This window comes from Acanthaster planci, linkage group LG21 (genome assembly GCF_054643075.1).
Source record: "Acanthaster planci isolate LZ-2023a linkage group LG21, COTS_SCS, whole genome shotgun sequence".
Taxonomy (NCBI): Eukaryota; Metazoa; Echinodermata; class Asteroidea; order Valvatida; family Acanthasteridae; genus Acanthaster; species Acanthaster planci.
Window position 1 is genome coordinate 1,076,468 of NC_141797.1, and position 20,962 is coordinate 1,097,429.

Here is a 20,962-nt window from a genome sequence, read left to right on the forward strand (position 1 = left end):
GGAACTCGACGACTAAAGGCGGGTACCAAACGCTGACTCGACTCGAAACAGTCCGTTCACGTGACGGGAATGACTATTTCCTATTTTTGGAAGAATGCGCTTTTCAAGGCAAGCTCTAGATGAAAATAAATCTACACAGGATTGAGTTCACTGTGTCAGTTCAAACAAACAGGATCTTGCAGTTAATAAAAAGGTTCCCATCTTGAAGAAAGAATATGTCTTTTCTCTATTTTACGGGCTTCTTAAATGGATTCCCATGAACCAATAACACCCCTAGTCGAAAAATGAAGTATGCCACCCCAAAATAGAACAGTTTAGATTAGTGGGTCGACGGTCATGGGCATGAGCCCCCCCTCCAGTCAGAGATGTGAGAGTATAAAACCAGGATCAACTCTGAAAAGATCTCATTGTCAACACCGAGCAGACAAAAGTATAGTGTAAACCATATGTGACTTCAAATTCACCAAGCAATAACTGTAAATTCAGCTGTAATGGCTGGCCTCAACATTCACACCAGAGACAACCACCCCCGCCCCTACAAAAAAGAAGGTCAAATTTGATCTGTAAACTTACAACCGGCACACCACAAATTAATGTTTTTGTTTTCCACTTAAAATTTAAATTTCAAGTTAAGTAGGAACACGTTTTGTGAGCACAACGATTCCCAGAGTTCTGTTTGCGGTTTCGCGCTGACTACCGGTTTATGGCGTTCCATATCTTATCGGAGGGGAAACATCAAAACAATGGGCGTTAACCGCAACTGAGCACGCCCAGCATATGAGAGAAGAGGAGGGAATTTGTAGTAATCTCCTAATAATAGTGATTGGACGAGGATATAAAAAGAGACGTCACCACGCCCTGGCCTATTTACTCCAAACAGCCTCCAAATTCATGAGCTAAAGCGTAATAAAACTACTATGAATCTAAAACTACATAACAACATTCTACAACGGAATATTGACGTGTAATTATGATATTACTAATTAAAAATAAAATCAGTCTTTTCTGTTGATTTTCAAGTCAACGTTGATTTTGGACTATTTTGTTTCAGCGGATGATTGCTGCACATGTGCAAGCCAACTCAACCGCCATCTATTGGCGAATCGGAGAAACCGGCGAACCCTTGAAAAATTTTCCCCAAAACTATCAATATTGGCCTCAGTCTCCTGTGTATTGTCACCAAAATGCACAGAAGGATTTCGTAGTTAGTGTCCCTTGTCCCACTAATGTTTGAGGTGATTTTGACGCGGTCTGACTCGAAAATCGGCGTGATATTGTGTTATCCCGGAAGTTGGGCGTTACATTGGAAATTGCACAGCCCACATTCAGCGTGTATGGTGAGTACAGCGTGGACATGTGAGCCTTCCATGTCTACGAGCGTACGTCATATACATGTATGTGTACAAACTGGCATGTGCTAAGAGTAAAAAATTTCAAGCATAATGAGATGGTACGTTTTGATTTGACATTTATCTTCTCGTTTTGGTTTCAAGGGTTATTGACTGTATGACTGTGTTCATTATCATTAACCGCCTATCATGGAGGAAGGATACATGTACTGTACATGTACATGTACGTAGGCTAACCTAAAGTTAGGCCTAGATTCTCTCTGTTTTGTTGCAAAAAAATTAAGAAAATCTATGCTCACTGCTCAGGCATATCAAGTGGCAATGGAGGAAGTAAAACAAGGCCAGTGTAGGCCTATTTCATGTACTTTGAATGTGGTGCCTCCAAGTTTCATGTGTCATGTACATGGTCATGTTGGTTATTACATTTTTGGGGGGGGGACTGACCTGATGCAACATGACCACCTGATGACCATGATGACAGTGTGCCGAGTCCAGTCACGAGTGAAAGCTTGGAGATGCAGTTGATGAAGCTTGCTGCATGTTTTGGATTGTCATGATTTGATTGTGTGGGGCTCGGGCAACTCGACCGGTCAACCATTTACTACATGCACTGACATGTGCATGTAACTTGACTGGGAACAACTCGACCCTTGATTGAAACAACTCAACCAGTCATGCCGGGGGGGAGAGCTTGACTATCTGTCATCTGTCTGTGCCTCAGACAGAAACAGACAACTCGACTGTTGGCATGGTTGGGGTAAATTGCCATGTAAGACAAGTTAATGAGTGTGCTTGCGCTTTACAGCTATTTCGCCAATTTTTTTTTTTTTAATAGAAAAGAGAAAGGATTGGGGGACAGATAGATTCATTGTCTCCCACATGAGCAAACTAGCAACTGATCAGCAGTAAGGTACGGCCGAGGCACCTGTGCACCACCAACTGTGTTCAGTGGCACCGTGCGTGCTGTATCGCTTTTTCGGCCACGGACCCTTCAGAGGGCGGCCGACATGCCGTCCACCAGTCTTGTGCATGCTGCGTCACCGGATCCCTATGCACGGCATGCGCAGAGAGTTGAGTCGCCATGTACATATAACGTGATACACGTAAATTGGGCCAAACAGGTGATCTGCAATGTGCATTATATTCCCCAAACTCCATGTTATCCATGTGTAAGCCTTGACTGGTCAAGTTGTCTTAATGGATGAACTGGTAAAACTTTGGGTTTGTTCCGCTTGTCGGGTCGTCCTGCTGGTTGAGTTGTCCCTCTTGTCGAGTTGTCTCAGCAGTCAAGCTGTCCAGAGGTGAGTTGGCAAATGGTCAAGTTGTCCAACATCTGATTGTGTGCATGAAATGATAAATTGCTAAATTAGCCTTATAAAGTAGGTACATGTACAGATTTATCAACAAAAATGCATCTCTGACTCTGATAATGTAGAAAAGCATTTTCATGGATTGGGACCAATGAGTACCGGTACCGTACATGTTCGTGAAATCACATACATTATAATCATTACAGAAACTTGGATTTAAGTTGGTAACCTTGAGAACCATTACATATTTTTATTATAAAGCAATGTTAACCCTTGCTCTTGTTGACATTCCAATACACTCTAATATTCCACTCAGAAAAAGTGGCTATGGCCCTTCCCAAGGCCACACCACTTCAATGGAGAAACTGCATACACTTCAAGGAATTACAGTAAACTGGACGTCAAGTTGGTCCAGTACCCAGTGTACTACAGTGATAAGCAAAGCCAAATGCCACAATCCTCTGGAGTACACTGGAGTTTACTTCTACTGGTCGAGCAGTAAAATCACTCCACTGGTAATGCAAAGAATCCTCCAATGCACGCTGGCTGAAGTGCATTGGCAGGTACTACTGACTTGCAGTAAGTTGCTCTCATAGAGCAAGGGTTAAAGAAGGTACCGGTACTGATAATTTGGTTACAACAGAATTGAATATGAATATTCATACATTCCCTAATCGATTGGATACATACATACATGTACATGTACATGTACACTCATGTCTCGGTGTTTTCAAGACAAGCTGGTCATGTCATGCCATGTAACATTTCTGTTAGACTGGCGAACAGAACATTCAGCATGTTCAGTACAATAAACAGATCCTATAAAATGCACAGGCCTAACACTTTAAAGCTCTGTGCACTGCATTACTCTATCTTTATCCCTTCACGTTGGGCTAGCAACTGAACATTCCTCAAACAATCTCAGTTCCCTGGGGAATATACAAGCCTGTTGCTACCATGTACCATATCAGGTGCAAATGGCAAAACATTACCATCTGTCCCACACAGGTTGCAATTTGCTCCTGTGTGGAGAGAGGCACATACATGTACATGTATAAATACAATGTTGGGAGATAAAGTGACCTGGCCATGCTGCCACCAGTTGGAGTCGAACCCCCGATCCTGTGATCAGAAGCTACAAACCCTGATCTCCAGGTCATGTGCCCTTTAAATGTATGCTTACGTGTACTTGTAAATCCGTAGATTACTCCGGCACAGTACACCTGTACATGTATGTCGCCGGTAGGGTGGCAGAAATTGCCCACAGACGATGCCAGTATTGAGTGCAATTGAGACTCCTGAGCAAATTTATTGTGCTCTGTGCCGAGTTGATTTTCCCTTATGTTGGAATCTGCTCACAAGATAATCAACCGAGGAGTACAGTAAGTTTACTTTTTAAGAGTGTTGATTGTGCTCAACATTACTTGTAGCTTGACCAAACAAGCCCCTCAGTGTCGACATGAAGGTCTATATGTAATTCACGTGCAGTAAACACATCCTCGGGTCATGTACATTTGACACCAATAGCATGAACGCAAAGACCACCGCAAGTCATGTGTTACAAGGTAATCTCTTACGTATCCTCGGTTATCAGTAAGCGGTTTTCAATACTCAGTAAATATCGAGTACAGTCAAATTTCAGAACACTAATTGTTGGATTTTTTTACAAACAAAACACTGACATCGAAGTGGATAAACCATATGCAGACAATTACAAGGAATAATGGGTAATGCACATGTACATGTATCTCAACCTTGAAAGTCCATGGAATTAGGACATAACGGTTTATCTGAATAGTTTTGAAGAATGAAGAACTACATGTAGCATGGCCCTGTTAGTTACTGTTGCATGGAGCATCGTGCTTTTCCAACATTGAAGATTTCAAACTTGGAACTTTCCTTGCTGAAGCACTCAAATAAGTGTGGCCAGTTGTCGTGACCTCCGAACGCGCTTGCATATGGCTGGCTGGTGACCTTCTCTGTCACGTCCAAATAGGATATGCACATGGGTTGTTTGGTATTGTAACCAGTGCAGACGGAAAGAAACCGAGCCAGGATTGGCAAGGGAAGAACGCTGAAGAGGAAGTTTCATTGGCTATTAGAGAAGGACAGTTTTATGAACTCTGAGTAATCAGTAACTGGCCCAGTATGATGATAATAAAATTAGAATATCGTTACTATGGTTACCAGTTCTGGGAGCTGGCTGAAAGAGCTCGGTGCAGGAGTTTACAGCAACAGTCCGTTAGTTTTTTTTTTTAAATGTTGTGGACAGGAGGGTGCTTTTGAAGTGGGCACATTTGGAGTAAACCAAAAAGATTTTACCCAAACCAAATTGAGCCCATGTAACATGTACGTACATGCATGTCAAAAATTGGCTAGTGGTGTCTTTGTCAACTAGTAGCTCTGAGGTTCCCATGTGACCTTTCATGTGACCTCATTATTGGCAGTTGATGGGACAGCCAGACGATCTCTTAAGCTCTAGCGCTGAGTTCTTCAAGATTACATGTACCGGTAAGTCCGAAAAACTTACAATACACATGTACCGTAGGTGTGTACCATTTTCCGTCAGTGATGGATACTCAGTGATAATATTTACTGAAGAATTTCATATACTCAACATTTGCACACGGTACATATACAGAGAAAGTCCTTTCAAGGTTACTGGTAGCCTCTGGATGCTGTCAGGTCAGAGATTATGGGCCAGATGATATCAGTGAAGATCGGTTTATGTACAGTGGAAATCCTCCTAGTACTTGTGCTTTGAAGGAATAACTGTGCTTTCCAAGAAATATTATGCTCTCCAGGGCCGTTTTCCAATACCCAACTTCGTCTCGGTCTCGGGCTTCATCCCCGAAACCAATTCCCGATTGTGGGCCTGAAGCGTTTAAATCAAATTGGATTACTGTAAGTTTTGGCTCTCTTGCATCTTATTTGATGTTTTGTGGCACTATTAGACTAATTACTGCGCTTACAGCTTCAAAGTCAGCTTTAAAAAAAAAACAGTTGAAGCCTGAGACAGAGCCGAAGTTGAGTATTGGAAAACGGCCCAGGATACTTGGGAGCATCAGATGGTACATGTGTACATACATATGTCCCATCCTGTGGTACTTGTACATGCAAACCAATTCGTTCATGGTTTGGGTGAGAAGCAATCCCAACCATCTCTGCATGGAGAGATTAACCCTAACCTTCCCAACCACACAGAATTGGACACCAGTAAAGTGTGAGTGTGTGAATTTGTGGCACTGGGTACTGTACCCCTAAACTGCTTGTGCTTCAACATGGGTTCAGGCATACCCAAAATGAACAGAGTCCATCAGTTTTTGTGCACAGTTTACCATATGGTGTTGGAATTTGTTTGAATGGGTATGGTTCCGAGAAAATCACTCTGAGTTAGGATTAAAATGTGGTAGATTTCACAGGATATCGTGTGGCACGACAAGGGGACGTGGCAGTGAACGGTAGACACTGTACATGTATATGCCTGGGGATTGTGCATCCGTATTGTGAGGCTCGTTAAAAAAGAGAGATTGAAACACCCCTGTCAATGTGCACTGTATATTCATTAAAATTGCAGCTCGTTACTGGCAGTTTATATGCAAACCGACTGGAATGCTCATTAGGAATTCCCTGTTCTAGTCATCAATATTGATCTTTGTCACACGTGCACGTGCATATACAGTGCGCTTCATGATGCCAGTCAGGAGTTTGGCTCAAGAATACCTTGGTGTTTAGTGTAATTTACAGGCTTTACCGTTGATTGTGTTGGCGATTGGGATGAACATGTTTACGCTGTACATGTACATATGTTGTAAGTTTAGTTTTGAAGCGTTTGGGTATGTAACAGTGTTTGAGTGTGCACATTAGCCCCAATCCTCCAAAATCCTGTTCTGCAAAGTGGAGGAATTTGGAGGGTTCAGGGTGTATGGCAAAAGTGCATGGCTGATTTCGAAGGATGCCATACAATGTACGTGAAGGTCGTGGATCTTATGTTATTTTGTGCTTATAGTCAAGCACAAATTCAGCCCGATATTTCTTTTGAATCAACTGCATAGTTCAAGAGTGCTATTCGCACTGCCTCAACATAATGGCCGGAATTGCCGGAGGATTTTGAAGGATTTGGGCAATTAGGCACACTTCCAAATGACATTTTCAAGAACTTTCGGAGGATTTCGGAGGATTTGGGCTGAATGCAATTTTTTCAAGTTAAATATCGGAGGATTCAGGATGGTACCTAGTAAAAAGACCTAGGGGGTTAGGGTACATGTATGTGTGTACAACAGAGCTATATTAAATTATAGATGTACATGTACAAACTCCCCATAGAGAAAATATTGACGCCATCCTGAGCGCAGACATTTTGGAGCGATGTGCGTGCTTGTAGAACATTTAAAATCAGATAGAATGAATATTGAATTGTGGATTCTAAATGCAACGTGCGTCAGGTACCAATAAAATCTGTCCAAAAAAAAGTCACTTTAAAATTTATCTGTAGTGCGCATACATGTTCATGTATGTGTACGTGCATGTGTTTATGTTTTTGGCGCAGAGCAAAATGAAACGCTCATTTGTGTGTTAGTTTCTGGCGTGTCGGCTTTGTTTGCGCATTGTTTTAGAATACAGACGCAGATGTGGAAGACTCGTTGCTGACAAAAGCTCTACAGAATTCCTAGTTTTCCAGGTTTGTGCACAAACATGGATGCGCCCAGCAGGCATCATTTTGGACTGGTACACGAGACAGCGCTCTCGTACCGCACCTCTCTGATATCTACAGATTGCTGTTAACCCTAACCCCCTAGGTCCTTTTGCTAGGGACCTTCCTCAATCCTCCAAAATCCTCCATTTGGGGGGGGTGAAAAAATTAGATTCTCCCTCAATCCTCCAAAATTTCTCGAAAATGAGTTGTGCCTACAGCCTCAGTCCTTCCAAATCCTTCCTCAATTCCTGTCGTTATGTTGAGGCAGTGCGAATGGCATTCTTGAGCAGTGCGGTTGATTCAAAAGAAATACCGGGCTGAATTTGTGCATGATTAACTAAGCAATAACAACACAAGGTCTCACCCATGACCTTCATGCGTGGCACTTTTGCCGTTCACCCTCAGTCAGGATCCACAATCCTCCAAAACCGCCTGAAGAATTTTGGAGGATTGAGGAGGGTTAGGTTGATACCAGTACGTGTACGGTGGTCCTTAGAAAAAAGGTTGTCTACTCATCACGTCAAGCACTATCATCTACATGCAGTATGTGCATTGTCACAAGATTCGTTCGTTCGCCCATTCTCAAAAGTACACGATACAGAAACTACGTGTGCTTGGATCTGTAGTACTTTGGCGAGTACAGCGTCTTAACCTGTTCAAATGATTTGTTCTGAGCACTGAAACTGGCACTGTTAAGTCTTTTTTTTTGTTTTGGTTGAAATGATCAAGCCCATCCGTTCATGTCGTGCAACATGTGAGGGCCGGCGCATTTGCATGGAAACCGAAACAAGCCTGATCAGAACTCTGTGTACATGTATATGTACATGGCCGTGTACATGTACATGCACCTGTCTTGCTGTACGCTGCATTAATTTAATCCTAATCACCTCAATCCTTCAAAATCCTTGGGGCGAATTTGGAGGACTGAGACACTATGGCCAAATTGCATCGCTGACTGGGAGGGACGCTTTGTCTCAAGGTTGTGGGTTAGACCTTGCGTTGTTTATGTTAGCTATGCATAAATTCATGCCCACAGTATACATGTACATGTTTGTGAAACCCTCCGTACTGTTCCATGCACTGCCTCAACATGAAGAAAGGAATTGCCGGAGGATTTTGAAGGATTGAGGCAGTGGGCACCCCTACAGAACATATCAAGAAACGAGAAATATCGGAGGATTGTGGAAGACTGAGGCTGTATCCTTGCCAAAAGGGCCGAGGCAGTTTAACCCTAAGGATCCTATTGATAAACAGAGTCCAACTGTTTACATGCATGTGCATGTACATATCGTATATACTTCACATACATGTACATATGCACAGCTTCTACGGTGTATGGTGTTGAGTTCACAGGGACGTAGAAGATTGCTAGTAATGTAAATCATCCCTGAGTGTCGGGGTGGAAAAATCAATGTAATAACCTGGTTTTTTTTTTTCAAGACAAATTCTGTTTAACTTTCTACTGGTTACACCTTTCCGTCCAATTTAACCCTACTTTCAAGGATTCCATTTTTAAAATAACGTAAACCTGTAAGTCCGAAGTAAATTACACCTAAAATGTAGACTGTTAGAGAAGCGTTCACATGCTTCATGCATCCGTAATCATGGTAATGGACTAAACGTGTACATCATGTACAAGTCCATGTATGGTACACGCACATGTAAAATACACAGTACATGGGATGTACTGTACGTGTATGCGGTGGGGTGACTAACTTTAGTCAGACCTGGGCAGGATGTTTTTCATTTACGTCATTATTTCTAAGATTGAGAGTGTCTCACATTACATGTGTAAGGGCTGGGATTACCACATAATCACCTTCACTAAATAACACCTGAATTTGGCAAGCCAAGTTGCCTACATGTACATGGGCATGTGTAGGATTCGACTGCTAAATTTGCGGTACGCGAGTCATTTCCGTCAGTGACAAAATTGTCTTGTGTCCATGAATTTGAAGTCAGCTCTTGTTCCATATTCCTTCTTGTGCTCGTTCGTAGTTGGAGTTCACCGAGTATTTGGGCAAATAAGCTTTTCTGTTTTGCTGTTGGACGAGTCGTCATCCTTCAGACATGCCTCATGTCATGCGTGGATTTCCGCCCCCAAGCTCATTGCACTGTCAGATTTCTGCTCATCAAAACTGCCAGTGTTTTGTAGCCAAAGGTCATGAAGACCCGCATCGGCACATCGACGTGTCGTGCCAGTCAAGCGCTGGTTTCGTTTCGCTGGCTTTTGGTACAGGAAAAGGAAATGCCTCCCTAAACTTAATTTAGAAATGAGGAAGAGAGAAGGAATTATGTACACAGTACAATGTCACGATGAAGGCGATGTGTTGTGTACTCATCAGTGGAGCATGTCGTCATCGCTGCCGAGAGGAATAGCCGTGAGATGTCTGTACTAGAAAGGATTTATTCAAAGGGCCCCCGGTAGACATTGTAGAGTGGACTATGCCTTGTGTGCACTTATTTTTGTCTGAAGCAACACAGCTGCACGAAGCCTGAAGGTTTTTGCTTAGTCCGACAGTCCTCAATTGTCCAATTCTTGAAGGAAGTACCGTTAACAACCAGCTTGTTAAACTTGGACATGTTGGAGCTCGGTAGTACTGCTCTGTAGGACATGCACTTGGATAAAATTCATTTTTTTAAAGTGTGATCTTTCTCGACACAGTCTGGAGGTCAGCGTTGTGACACTCTCATTCGGCCTGGTGCATTTCTACATGGGTGGCCGCGTTCATAAATTTGCCCAATCACAAACTTGCACGTAGAGTGCTCAGGGGCTATCTCGGCAATTTCGCAGGGAGTCTGCTGTAGTGCCGTGATCGTTGTTGAACCCAGCGATGACTTGGTCAGTCGTCCCTCAGAAGGCTGCAAATGGTCCAGTCAACTTAGAACAGGAAATCTGTTCAGTAAAATGGGATGAAAAACCGGCCACTGGCCATCTGCTCTAACCGACAATTTGCTGCTGTTTATTATTTGTGTCAGTACAGCTGCTGGTACCTTGCAGCTTCATGTACATATGTACGTTATGTGCTCGGGTACCAGTGATAATACCGGATGCAGAGTTTGGCTTTGTCATGTACATGTGCAGTATGTAGGGCTGCGTCCCAATCGGTTGTCTGGAGCTACGTGTAGGTCTAGGCCTTCACTTCATTGGAGATATGCAGAGTCGTGCAAACAATAAACGTAGCCGTAGCCCTGGAAGCCCATCTTGGACACAGCCATTCTGTTTTTCCCAAGCCGGAGCAGCCTATTGGCTGCAGAGTGTCAAGTGATCTGACTTGCCATTTGGGGATTTGCGGCAAACCCTCGATAACTTCATGAGATTGGTACCCGTAGCCGCAGCATGTGTTTATTTAGAAACCAACTTTGTGACATCAGATTTCTTCTTTGTTTTCCTTTTTAGGTGTTTGTTGTTGCCTAGGAAACGGCGCCGTAATCCGGCTGTAGGAGAGGGCGTTTTTTAAAGAAACCTTTTTTTTTTAATCGGTCAAGCGAGGGCGCTCCCGCGACAGAACCTTCCAAGATGGGGAAGATGCTATCGAAGATTTTCGGCACGAAAGAGATGCGTATTCTCATGTTGGGGCTGGACGCATCTGGAAAGACGAGTATCCTTGAGATGTATTTGATATGCTTGCAAATAAACCTTTTGCCAGTTAAATTTGAATAAAATCTGGTACACTGAGTTTTTTAAATTCATGCGAACATAACAATTGGCATTCTCCATACTAAAAACCACTGTTGCTATACCTTGTGATTCGGGGCAAGCTTTTGCTTAGTTGCATAAGAGACGCCTTGCAACAATACACTGTTCTCAATGGAAAAGAACAGCTCAAAGGAACCAGTCCATTCTAGAAATGGTGGTCGCTAAGCAAAAGCTTGCCCCGAATCATGAGGTATAGCAACAGTGTATTTAGTCTGGGGAATTCAAGTTATGTTTGCGTGCAATCAGATAACTCAGTGTACCAGATTTTATTCAAATTTAACTCGCAAATGGCTTATTGGAGCGATTCACATAAATGACATGAAGCCACATTGGAGGGGCGGGGTCAGCAGAAGCTCTCAAGACATTGTGTGGGGGAAAAAAAGAGGGGCTTTGGGGGCAGATTTCGGGGAGTTAGGGTATAATCGGGAGCCCGTTTGTTTCACACGGATCTGAATCGTGATCAGTGATCCCAAAGCTAGTTCGTGCTATCCATGAGGCGGGTTCTGGAGTCAGTGAACCAATGTCAGATCACTGATTGCGATCTGGATCCGCGTGAAACAAACAGGCCCATAGTACAGCATTCCGCCGTGCGAATGGTTGTTTTCCTTACATTACTGTTCGTTCTTCAGCCATTTTGTACAAATTAAAACTGGGTCAGTCAGTCACCACGATACCAACGGTTGGCTTCAACGTAGAGACGGTGTCATTTAAGAAGACAAAGTTCAACGTTTGGGTGAGTGAATGTAGAACTTGATTTGACTGGAAAGTTCATTGTGTTTCTTTTGACGTATTGTGGCATGAAGGTACATATGTTCTGTGTCTTCCGAAACATGGATCAAAGTTTGGCTGTCTCACCTTCTCGGGTTTTGTTTCTGACTTTGAAACGACTTGTAATCCTTTCAAACTGGAATTCCAAACGCAAATGTTTCATTTTTTTTTGGCAGAGCAGTAGTTGACGTTATGATGTTGACAGTGTTGGCCCTGTTCAAACATGTAATTCTACTCGCAAAATTTACAAAGAAACTATCTTAATGAGCCAGTTCGGTATTTCCGACAGGGCATGCTCAGTGCGAGGCTATTCGGGAAGAGCTACGCAGGCGCACAGAATGTTGTCCTATTAGTGAAGCCATACGCTAACCCATGCATGCGCTCTGTTCCCAAAAGACCTTGGCTTTTTGAAATACTAAATTGGTATTGGAGATTATGTAATGGCCCTAGCCACAACCCAAGTGTCGGTATGCATATAAGTTATTGACATCATAATGTGTTATTTCTTACATGTTGTATGTCACTTAAAAACCGCTTTCTGACCGACACTTTGCCGTAGTGCCAAGAATTTGAACATTCGATCAAATTGCCAGTGGCGTAGTCAAATGATTGGTCATTCGATCCTATCCAACCTTACCTCCATTGGTTTTTTTTTTCCTCCCTGCACCCCATGACAGGACGTAGGTGGCCAAGACAAGATCCGACCTCTCTGGCGGCATTACTATACGGGAACGCAGGGTCTTATTTTCGTAGTGGACTGCGCGGACAGGGACAGGATAGACGAGGCGAGACAAGAGCTTCACCGGATAATCAACGACAGGGAAATGAAGGACGCGGTCATCTTAATATTTGCTAACAAGCAAGATTTACCCGACGGTAAGACGGCCACCAACTGCATGTGTATGGGTTATCCCATGAGGCTGGGGCACAATTTGTGACGGTGTCCTGGTTACCTGGGTAACTTTTTTACCACCTGTCATGACCTGTAGACTAGGTCATATACTCAGTAAAATACCACACACCTCTGTATCCACCCTTGCAAGATGCATAATTTGGAATCCACATGCAGGGAAATAGCTGTTCATTTTTACAGAACCCATGTAACAATGGACGAAAATTATGTCCCAACCTTAACTTAAATAGAGCAGTGTCGTGCCAATGCCATTTGGAATGACGATAGCGCAGTATACCCTGTTGAGCTTAAGAAGGCCTTGCCGTGTTGAATTCGATGTGCCAAGCAGAATCCCACCAAGCTGTTGCTGTGCTATTGCTGAGCCTAACTTACAAAAAAAATTAAATCCTTTGAGTTTAGCGAGGCAGTAGCACGGCATATAGCCTAGGCCTCAGTGTTTGCAATGCTAAGAACAAGAAAAACATCGGCCGATTGAGCCACAGTGGCTTAGGACAGACTTTCCCGTTTGGTACTTCGTAGCGGTTATGATCGTCAACCAGGCTCTCGCGAAACTAACATTACGAGGCATCCAGTAAACAGATTTTTTGTTTTCTGCATCTCTCTTGCAGCGATGAGGCCACACGAGATCCAGGAGAAACTCGGTCTAACGAGGATCCGCGACCGCAACTGGTTCGTCCAGCCGTCCTGCGCGACGTCGGGCGACGGCCTCTTTGAGGGACTCACATGGTTGTCGTCAAACGCCAAAAATTAACGGATCCTATCCCTTCCTGTTTTCTACTTTATGTATGTATGTATGTACCTACCTACCAGTCTTATGGGTCCACCTTTTGTTTCCTTTTTCCTTTTGGTTTCACATGCATTTTTGGTGACTTCAAACTACCAGGATGTGGCTTTTCTGGGGGAGGGCGGGGCATTAGGGCGTGGTTTGGGGCGTGGCACCCGCTGCTTTGGAAGCCATTACAGGACCCTCCCCACTGCAGGTGTAAATTTAGATGTAGACAGGTGGAATTCTAGTTCATGCGTTTCCTCTTTGTCGAGCGGGGCTGCGAATATTCGCCAGAAAGTTTTGCATGCGCTTTGAAACGGAAGGTCATCGAACGCACGCTCCTGTTGGCTGTTGAGCAGTGACTGCCGACATCTCACATGTAAGACTAAGGCCAGTATCGGTTTGTGTTGCTCAAGGACACTTTTCTTTAGAAAGAATGCAACTGTGCCCGACTGAAGGCAGCTAAGCCGACGTTTAAAAGTGGGATGTTTATGTTTCTGTAAAGGGCGGATGGAAACTGCTGCAAGGGAAGTACGTTCAGCGTGTACACCGTTCACAACATACTATCCACCAGATTGTTTGCACTTGTTAACCCTAACCCTGCCGGACAGCAGACACTGCAAAGTCTTGCTCAGCGAGCTGGTCCTGTTGAACAATGCCACTGTTGGATCTTGTGGTGACTGGTAACCACAGACTCCCAGGCCGTTTGGTCTTGGGGAGAGTTGACCTGTTGAATCTTGTTACACTGGGCAGGCAAGCTACTATGACAAAGGACCCAGACTGATTTGTCTGGCAGGGTTTTGAGCCAAAACACCCCGGAGGGATAGGTTAACTTTCTTGTGCCAGAAACAGAATGTGGTGTGAACATTCAAAAAGCAAATTCTTGTTAGATGATAGCAGCTATAATGTCCCCAAAAGATATGTATACCTCTGTACGTCAGGACATCATTGCAAAGTGACCACATCTATGCTGTGGAAGAGATAGCTCGAAACCTGTCGAAAGAGTCTTGACCGGTCCTTTAACCCCTTTGCTACGGAAGACTGCTACTACCACACCGTTGTGCGAGGATTAGTGCACACCACACATACAGTCTATTCACCATGCAGCTGCTGGTTCAATGGGGCCTGCTGCTGGACAAAGCCCTCCATTCACGGCATGCCGCAGCCCAGCAGTCGGGGTCAAAATAATTCGGCCATGAAGGGGTTAAAGACCACACACAACAGGAAAAAAATAACAAATGCTGAAGGCTGTGTGGTTTTCCTGAAAATGAATTCGACTCGGCGGAAAGCCAAGTGCACATTTTAATTGAATGATTTTCTAATTTGCTGGGTTGGTGGTAAGGATTATATTGTAAATAGTAATTTTTTTTCTTACTGGAAATAATTTGTTGTATTGTTATTGGTTTATTTATCTTTGTTTTATTTTCTGTTCTTTTTTTTCTGTGGTTTATTGAATTTTTTGGGGGGGTCATTTTTACGGTGTGACAAGAAAAGTATAATGGAATTAAAGGAAGATGTATTTGGAGGTTTTTTCTCGTGGAGATGGGTGGACGTGAGAAAAAAATTGGCCGTAGGTTGACTTGCTCAAGGAAGTGGCCCGATTGTATCGCTTTATATTTAATGCACAGCATTAGGAAACTAGATTAAAGAGGACGAAAAAATGCTGCACACTTTTTCTTTGCAGGGTTTTTGCACTGGAAGTCAGCTCGATGTGCTTTGCGGGCTGAGCAGGCAGGGCATTAGGGGGGGCGTCAATTTCATGAACCACTTGCCAAGGGTATTATTCCACTTGGACCTTGTCCCCCGGGCGCATTACTGTTAACGACCTAAATGACCGACTTTGCAAAACAAAACTCTTGAGTTTCCCGTAGAGTTGTGCTGAAACATTGATGCACCGAGCAGGCATCACTTAGCAGAGCGCTCTAGTGATTTGTAGCTCTATGATGGTTGCCCACCTAAAACAAACGTAAATCATTACTCTTGTAGTCACACACATACCAAAACTTTGTCTCCCTTTGGAGACAAGGTTGTATTTCATGCACTAAAACACACAGATCATTGCACGCCGAACTTCAATCTTGAAATGTTTTCAGCAAGCACTGTGCAGGCCGTCATTGCATCAATGGGACCGTTTCAGTTGGTCAGACATGTCAGGACCGAGTCGTAGAGATAAAATTTGTCCGTGTAAAGATGTTGCTTCCCCCCTGCCGAGACATCTGTGGTTTCACAGGAAGGAGTCAGGATTCTTGCCCGCAGATGGTGCCGGTTTTCTGGTCAACATATTTCTGTAATAAGAGTTTGTCATTTACTGCAGAAAAAGCTAGAGCCTTGAAGTTGGGACCTTGTTGCTTTTCAGCCCAAATTCTCGCTGAACGGGAAACAACTTTGCGTACTTCGCATGTCTCTCTCTGCCACACAGTCTCCCGATGTTGAGCTTTTTTTCAGCTTTTCTCTGCACCTTTCTCTAATCTGAATTTGTGATCTCGTGTACCTGATGTACAAACCGTGTGTGCACCTGGCACCTCCCAAGTGAGATGCTGGAAAAACAGCAAGTCCAGAATGTTAGCTTGTTCTCAACGGTTCAAAGATAAACATGATAGTTTTCTGGAAATTCCAAATCACTTTTTTTTCCGCAGATCCACTTGGTTGACACACCACAAACGGGGTGGCTGGCGTGTCTCTCACCGAAGTTCTATTATAAGTCTTCCTTTCCGGCCGAATTCGTTGGATCCAATTCACCAAAGTCTCTAAATGAAATAGCCCTCACATGTACATGTTCCCAAACCATGCAGCAATTTCAAACCGCCCCAAAACAAATCAAAAATATGACTAATCTTTCTTCCATTGCCATTTGAGGCGACTTGGTGTCAAGATATTTGTTTGTTTCCTTGGTGGCATTTTAATTTCTGTGTTTATCATTTCACGTGTATTGTTATCCTTTATGTAAATGTCAATGTATAAAAATACAAAGTAGTTTTAATATTCATTAGGCTCCTGTTTTTTGTATACTAAAATGCTCGTCAACCATTAGCATGGGCACAGACAAATGGTGGAATATGCTGAGAAGTTGTGAAAATTGCATCCTTTTAATGAAATTCCGTAAAAGAGTGTCAGATGATTAAAAACATTTGTAATGAATGTGACACAGATTTTCTGCACCCGTGCTGTGTTCTGTACCGCACGACACTTTGTGTCTTGTCTGCACGTCAGTCGTGTTTATTTGGGATTGTACATTTACGACTTTTGGTAGGAGTTGAATTTTCAATTCATACCCCCATCAGATTAGGTGACTGGGAAATTATCAAAATTCCCACAAAAATCGTAATTCAGTGCTGTAGCTTAATTCCAGCAGCAAAGCACTCGACACTCGCACGGTTTACGCAACACTTTCTCCTTTCATTTGACTCAAGTGTTGTGAAGTTAGTCTTGACTCAAGTCACCTTGTAAAGCTAGTCTCGATTCAAGTCACCAACTCCATTCTTGGTCTAGACTCCCAGCTTCTGTGCTTGATGTGTGATGTGTGATCCATAAACATACATTACGTACAGTATTAGATATTGCACAGATCTGCCTAATCAACCGCTCTCCATTTTATTTGGATGGGCTGTGTACAAAATGTATTTCACTTTCTGCACCAGGCAGGGACCTCACCAACGTGTTTGGCCTACTCCAATTAAGAGAGAGTTTGAGAGACGACCCTGGTTAACCGTAGTTCAACCAACACACTCATAGAACGGTGGAGGGTAGGACTAGTCTAGCCAGCCATTTTGAAGCAGGGTCTTTTGTTTGGATGGTTAGGGTTGGATAGTCCTTGGTCGGTATTGAATCGTAGAGTGGGAACCCGTGATGTGAACATACTGTATTGTGTGGAATGGTGGAAACCAGGCGAGGAACCATAAGACGCAACCATTGGCAAACACGTATGTACAGCTGTGGTCCAGTGGTGATGTCATTGTTGAGTCTCACAAGTCCCTGCAAGTCCATCACAGTCATCCAGTCTTTGGCAAAGTCACAGGCTAGTCAAATAAACTGCGACAATAGCATTCCTTTGTCATCATGAGCCCTGGTACTTACGGCCAGTGTTGTGAATGGATATTTGTGAGTGGACTTGTGAAAGGACTCGAGATGGACTCTTGAGCATAACACTCACCAGTCAAACAATAGAGCTGCTTAACATGAAATAGTTGGATTGAGCTAACTTTTACAATCGCAGAGGCGATAAGAAAATTAGCATTCACGGGAAGAAAATTATTCGCCAGTTGTGGGCGTGAAGGATCTACTGGAACAGTCTTTGCAAGGGATTGTGGGTACTGTGCAGGCATGGACCATCTGTTGACATAACTGAGCATGGTTAAACCATAGTTTGCTCTCAAACCTAGCCCTGACACGGTTTTGGTTTTAAGACACACCCAGCCGATACATGGACAAGCAGCTCTCCAGAAAGTCCAATTTCTTTTGGCACTTCGATGGATTCAAGTTTGTGCAGCTAAGTCACTCGGGCCTGGTTTATACGTATTTGCCATATACACATACAGCCGCAGAGAGAATATGCTATCAGTTTTTTGAACGGTGTCGGGTTTATGTTGGAGGAAGCTCCCTCAGAAAAATGCCTCGGGAATATGCTTTAAAAAATCTGCTGCTTCCTCAACGTAACTGCACCACCCAAAAACAGCCCGGGAACTTGGACAACATCTGTAGACCACTAAGTGTTAAATTTCACACTTTACCATACAGCACTTTAACTGTTCTCACTTTATTGACACAAGATCTAAATATTTATTCGAAGATATTGAAAGTTTTCCATCACCTATTGGTCTTTTCAGTGGCTTTTTCAGCAGAACCCAAAGGGTTTATTTGTGATGCGACATTGATTTTATCGCCTTATCAAATCGAAAGGCTTGTGTGATGGAATTTACCAAACTTACGTTGATGCAAGCTGTTAGAAACCCGGATGGGTAGAATTGCTCATTTTTGTGACAACAAATCTTTATTTAAATTACACTTTTCAATGTGCCTGTACCAGCCGTGTGTAAAAGCTCATTAGTCAAGAGATGGATATTCGGAACTTTCAATGTACCATACCACTCGGAGAAGAAACAAGCTAAGATTTTAACAGGAGAAACGCCAACTTGATTCTCACTGGCCACACGCTTTGCCAGTTTAGGTCTAGTAACCCGCATTCTTTGGTAGTGCATGCCTCCATGCTGGCAAAAGCAGTTAACAGGACGACTTGCTGAAACTTTAGCTGTCAAATTTCCTCCAGTTGCAATTTGATACATTTCTCAAAGCCAGTTTGAGACGGCGTGTTGTTCAGCGTTCGTGCAAAATTTAAAGCTGGGTGTGTGTGCATATCATGCGTTCAAAACTGGTTCATTGTTGGGGCTTAAATTTCCTAAGGTTTCTAAGAACATACATGTACAACTTGGCAAAGGTAGAAGGTGCGAATCTGGGGAGGCGGGGCTTGGAAGCCCTTGCTCTTCCCCCCTGTCTTGGACAAAAAAGGGTAAAAATCGGGAAAATACTAAAAATAACTCAAGCAAGCGCTCCAATACCATTGTGAATAATTGATGTCATATATGACATCCAATGAAACATTAACAAAATCTGCTTGGATTCGCCCCAGGGTAGCCACCAGGGAAAGATTTCATGCTTGGTTCTTAGAAGTTTTTGCAATGTCTGTCTGTTAAAAGCCAATCCGCACTACTGAAACCCTTTTGACCAATTGTACTTGTTCCACTGATGTTGAAGCACGGATTCACTTTTTACCTGGGCGTTAACTGTGCATTGAAAGAAATCCAGTTATGATAATGTCTCATGCAGGGCAGGGACTTCGTTCTTGATCTCCTCTGAAATCAACTTGTCTATGGGGACATTTCAATGGGCGTGGAGGCACAGACCAGGGGCATCAAGCCATTGGCTCCAGTACCTCCGTGAAGTTCTGCCCTGCATGCATGCTTTGATGTATTTATGAAGTAAAGTCACAGATTGACGTCAGTGACACCATTTATGCATTTGACACTTTCTATCTTGATGTTATTTTCATCATTTTTAAAAAAAGTTTTGGTTATACCCTGTATTGGAGTGTAAATTGTAATATGATTCATCATCGATATCAGAACAACATGGAATAAGCTGGATTAAACTGTAAAATAAAAGAATGATTGCTTAAACCTTCGTTTGTACTTGGGTTTTTTGTGTGCAATGGTCCAACGTATGGTGTTCTCGGCCCATGTTCAATATGGGCTTCCAGAGCTATGGCTAGGTCTATCGTCTGCACACCTCTGCTTGGTTTTCAATGGAGCAAAGGCCAAGACCTAGCTCTAGACAACAGATTCTGATGCAGCCTTAGTTTTGGGTTTCTTGGCACCAAAGTCAGTCAGTCGGACTGATTTTGGCACATTTGCTGCGGAGTCTTGTGGCTTGTAATCCCCCAATGCAGGGTCAGGGTTCAACTCCAGTAGCAGGTTACATAATGTGACTTTAGGCAAGTCACTTAACTTCCACTGTGTACATGTTAACAATTACATGTAGGTAATTGCACCTGAAACACCAGCATCGAGCCATACACACGGAGCTCATGTTAGGAATGGTTATGGGCTCGATGAGCAGGGGTTGTGATCTCCCACTGTGTACATGTTAACAATTACATGTAGGTAATTGCACCTGAAACACCAGCATCGAGCCGTACACACGGAGCTCATGTTAGGAATGGTTATGGGCTCGATGAACAGGGGTAATAATGACGTTCATACATGCATGTACATGCATTGCTTTGAGCACCAGTGCTGCTGGATGTGTCCCACATGTAGTCTGTTACATATTCGTACATGTATTTCTTCTAATACAAACATATGTATGGGCTTGTGTGCAATCTAGTGGTGTGGTACCAGACTCATGATCAGAGGCAACCGTTCAGGGTTCGAATCCAGGTGTAGCTGTTGGTTTGTGTCCTTGGGCAAGTCACTTTACCCCAGTGTAATTTGGTATCCTGTATGTATATTTAGGGTACGTTGTTGGTTAGGTAAAAAGACTACGGAGTGTGGTTTTGTCAGTGGGGATTGACTCGTGATTAGAGGGTTAGGGGTTCAAATCTAGCTGCTGGCCATGGGTTGTGTCCCTGGGCAAACTATTCCACCCACACTGCCTCTCTACACCCAGTTATGGAGAATGGAGAAAATTCTAGTTAGTCCTAAATGCTGAACTTTAACAGAGCAGTGTCGTGCCAATACCATTTGGAATGACAACAGCACGTCATACCCTGTTGAACCTAAGGGCTTGCCGTGCCGAGTTAAGTTTGCCAAGTCAAATTGCACTAAACACTGTGTTATTGCCGAACTTAAAAAAAAATGTAACGATTGGAGTTTGGCATGGCAATAGCACGGTGCGTAGCCTAGGCCTAAGATTACCCAATGAGAATTTACAGGGTTAAAATGGACGGAACAACAATATGAGTTTATCAC

At 43.4% G+C, this 20,962-nt stretch overlaps 1 protein-coding gene across 2 annotated transcripts; it reads left to right on the plus strand.

The window, feature by feature from the left end:
• Positions 1–1,065: 1,065 nt before the first annotated feature.
• Positions 1,066–19,672, plus strand: LOC110982358 (ADP-ribosylation factor 6). Of its 2 annotated transcripts, none has more exons than XM_022240708.2 (5): positions 1,066–1,337; positions 10,756–10,957; positions 11,685–11,788; positions 12,501–12,699; positions 13,345–19,672. In XM_022240708.2, exons 2-5 carry the CDS (start codon positions 10,876–10,878, stop codon positions 13,485–13,487), a joined length of 528 nt encoding a protein of 175 aa, XP_022096400.1. In that variant the 5' UTR covers positions 1,066–1,337; positions 10,756–10,875; the 3' UTR covers positions 13,488–19,672. The 2 variants fall into 2 exon arrangements, with proteins under 2 accessions (XP_022096400.1, XP_022096401.1); XM_022240709.2 differs by having other exon boundaries at positions 1,330–1,450.
• The last annotated feature ends 1,290 nt before the right edge of the window (positions 19,673–20,962 follow it).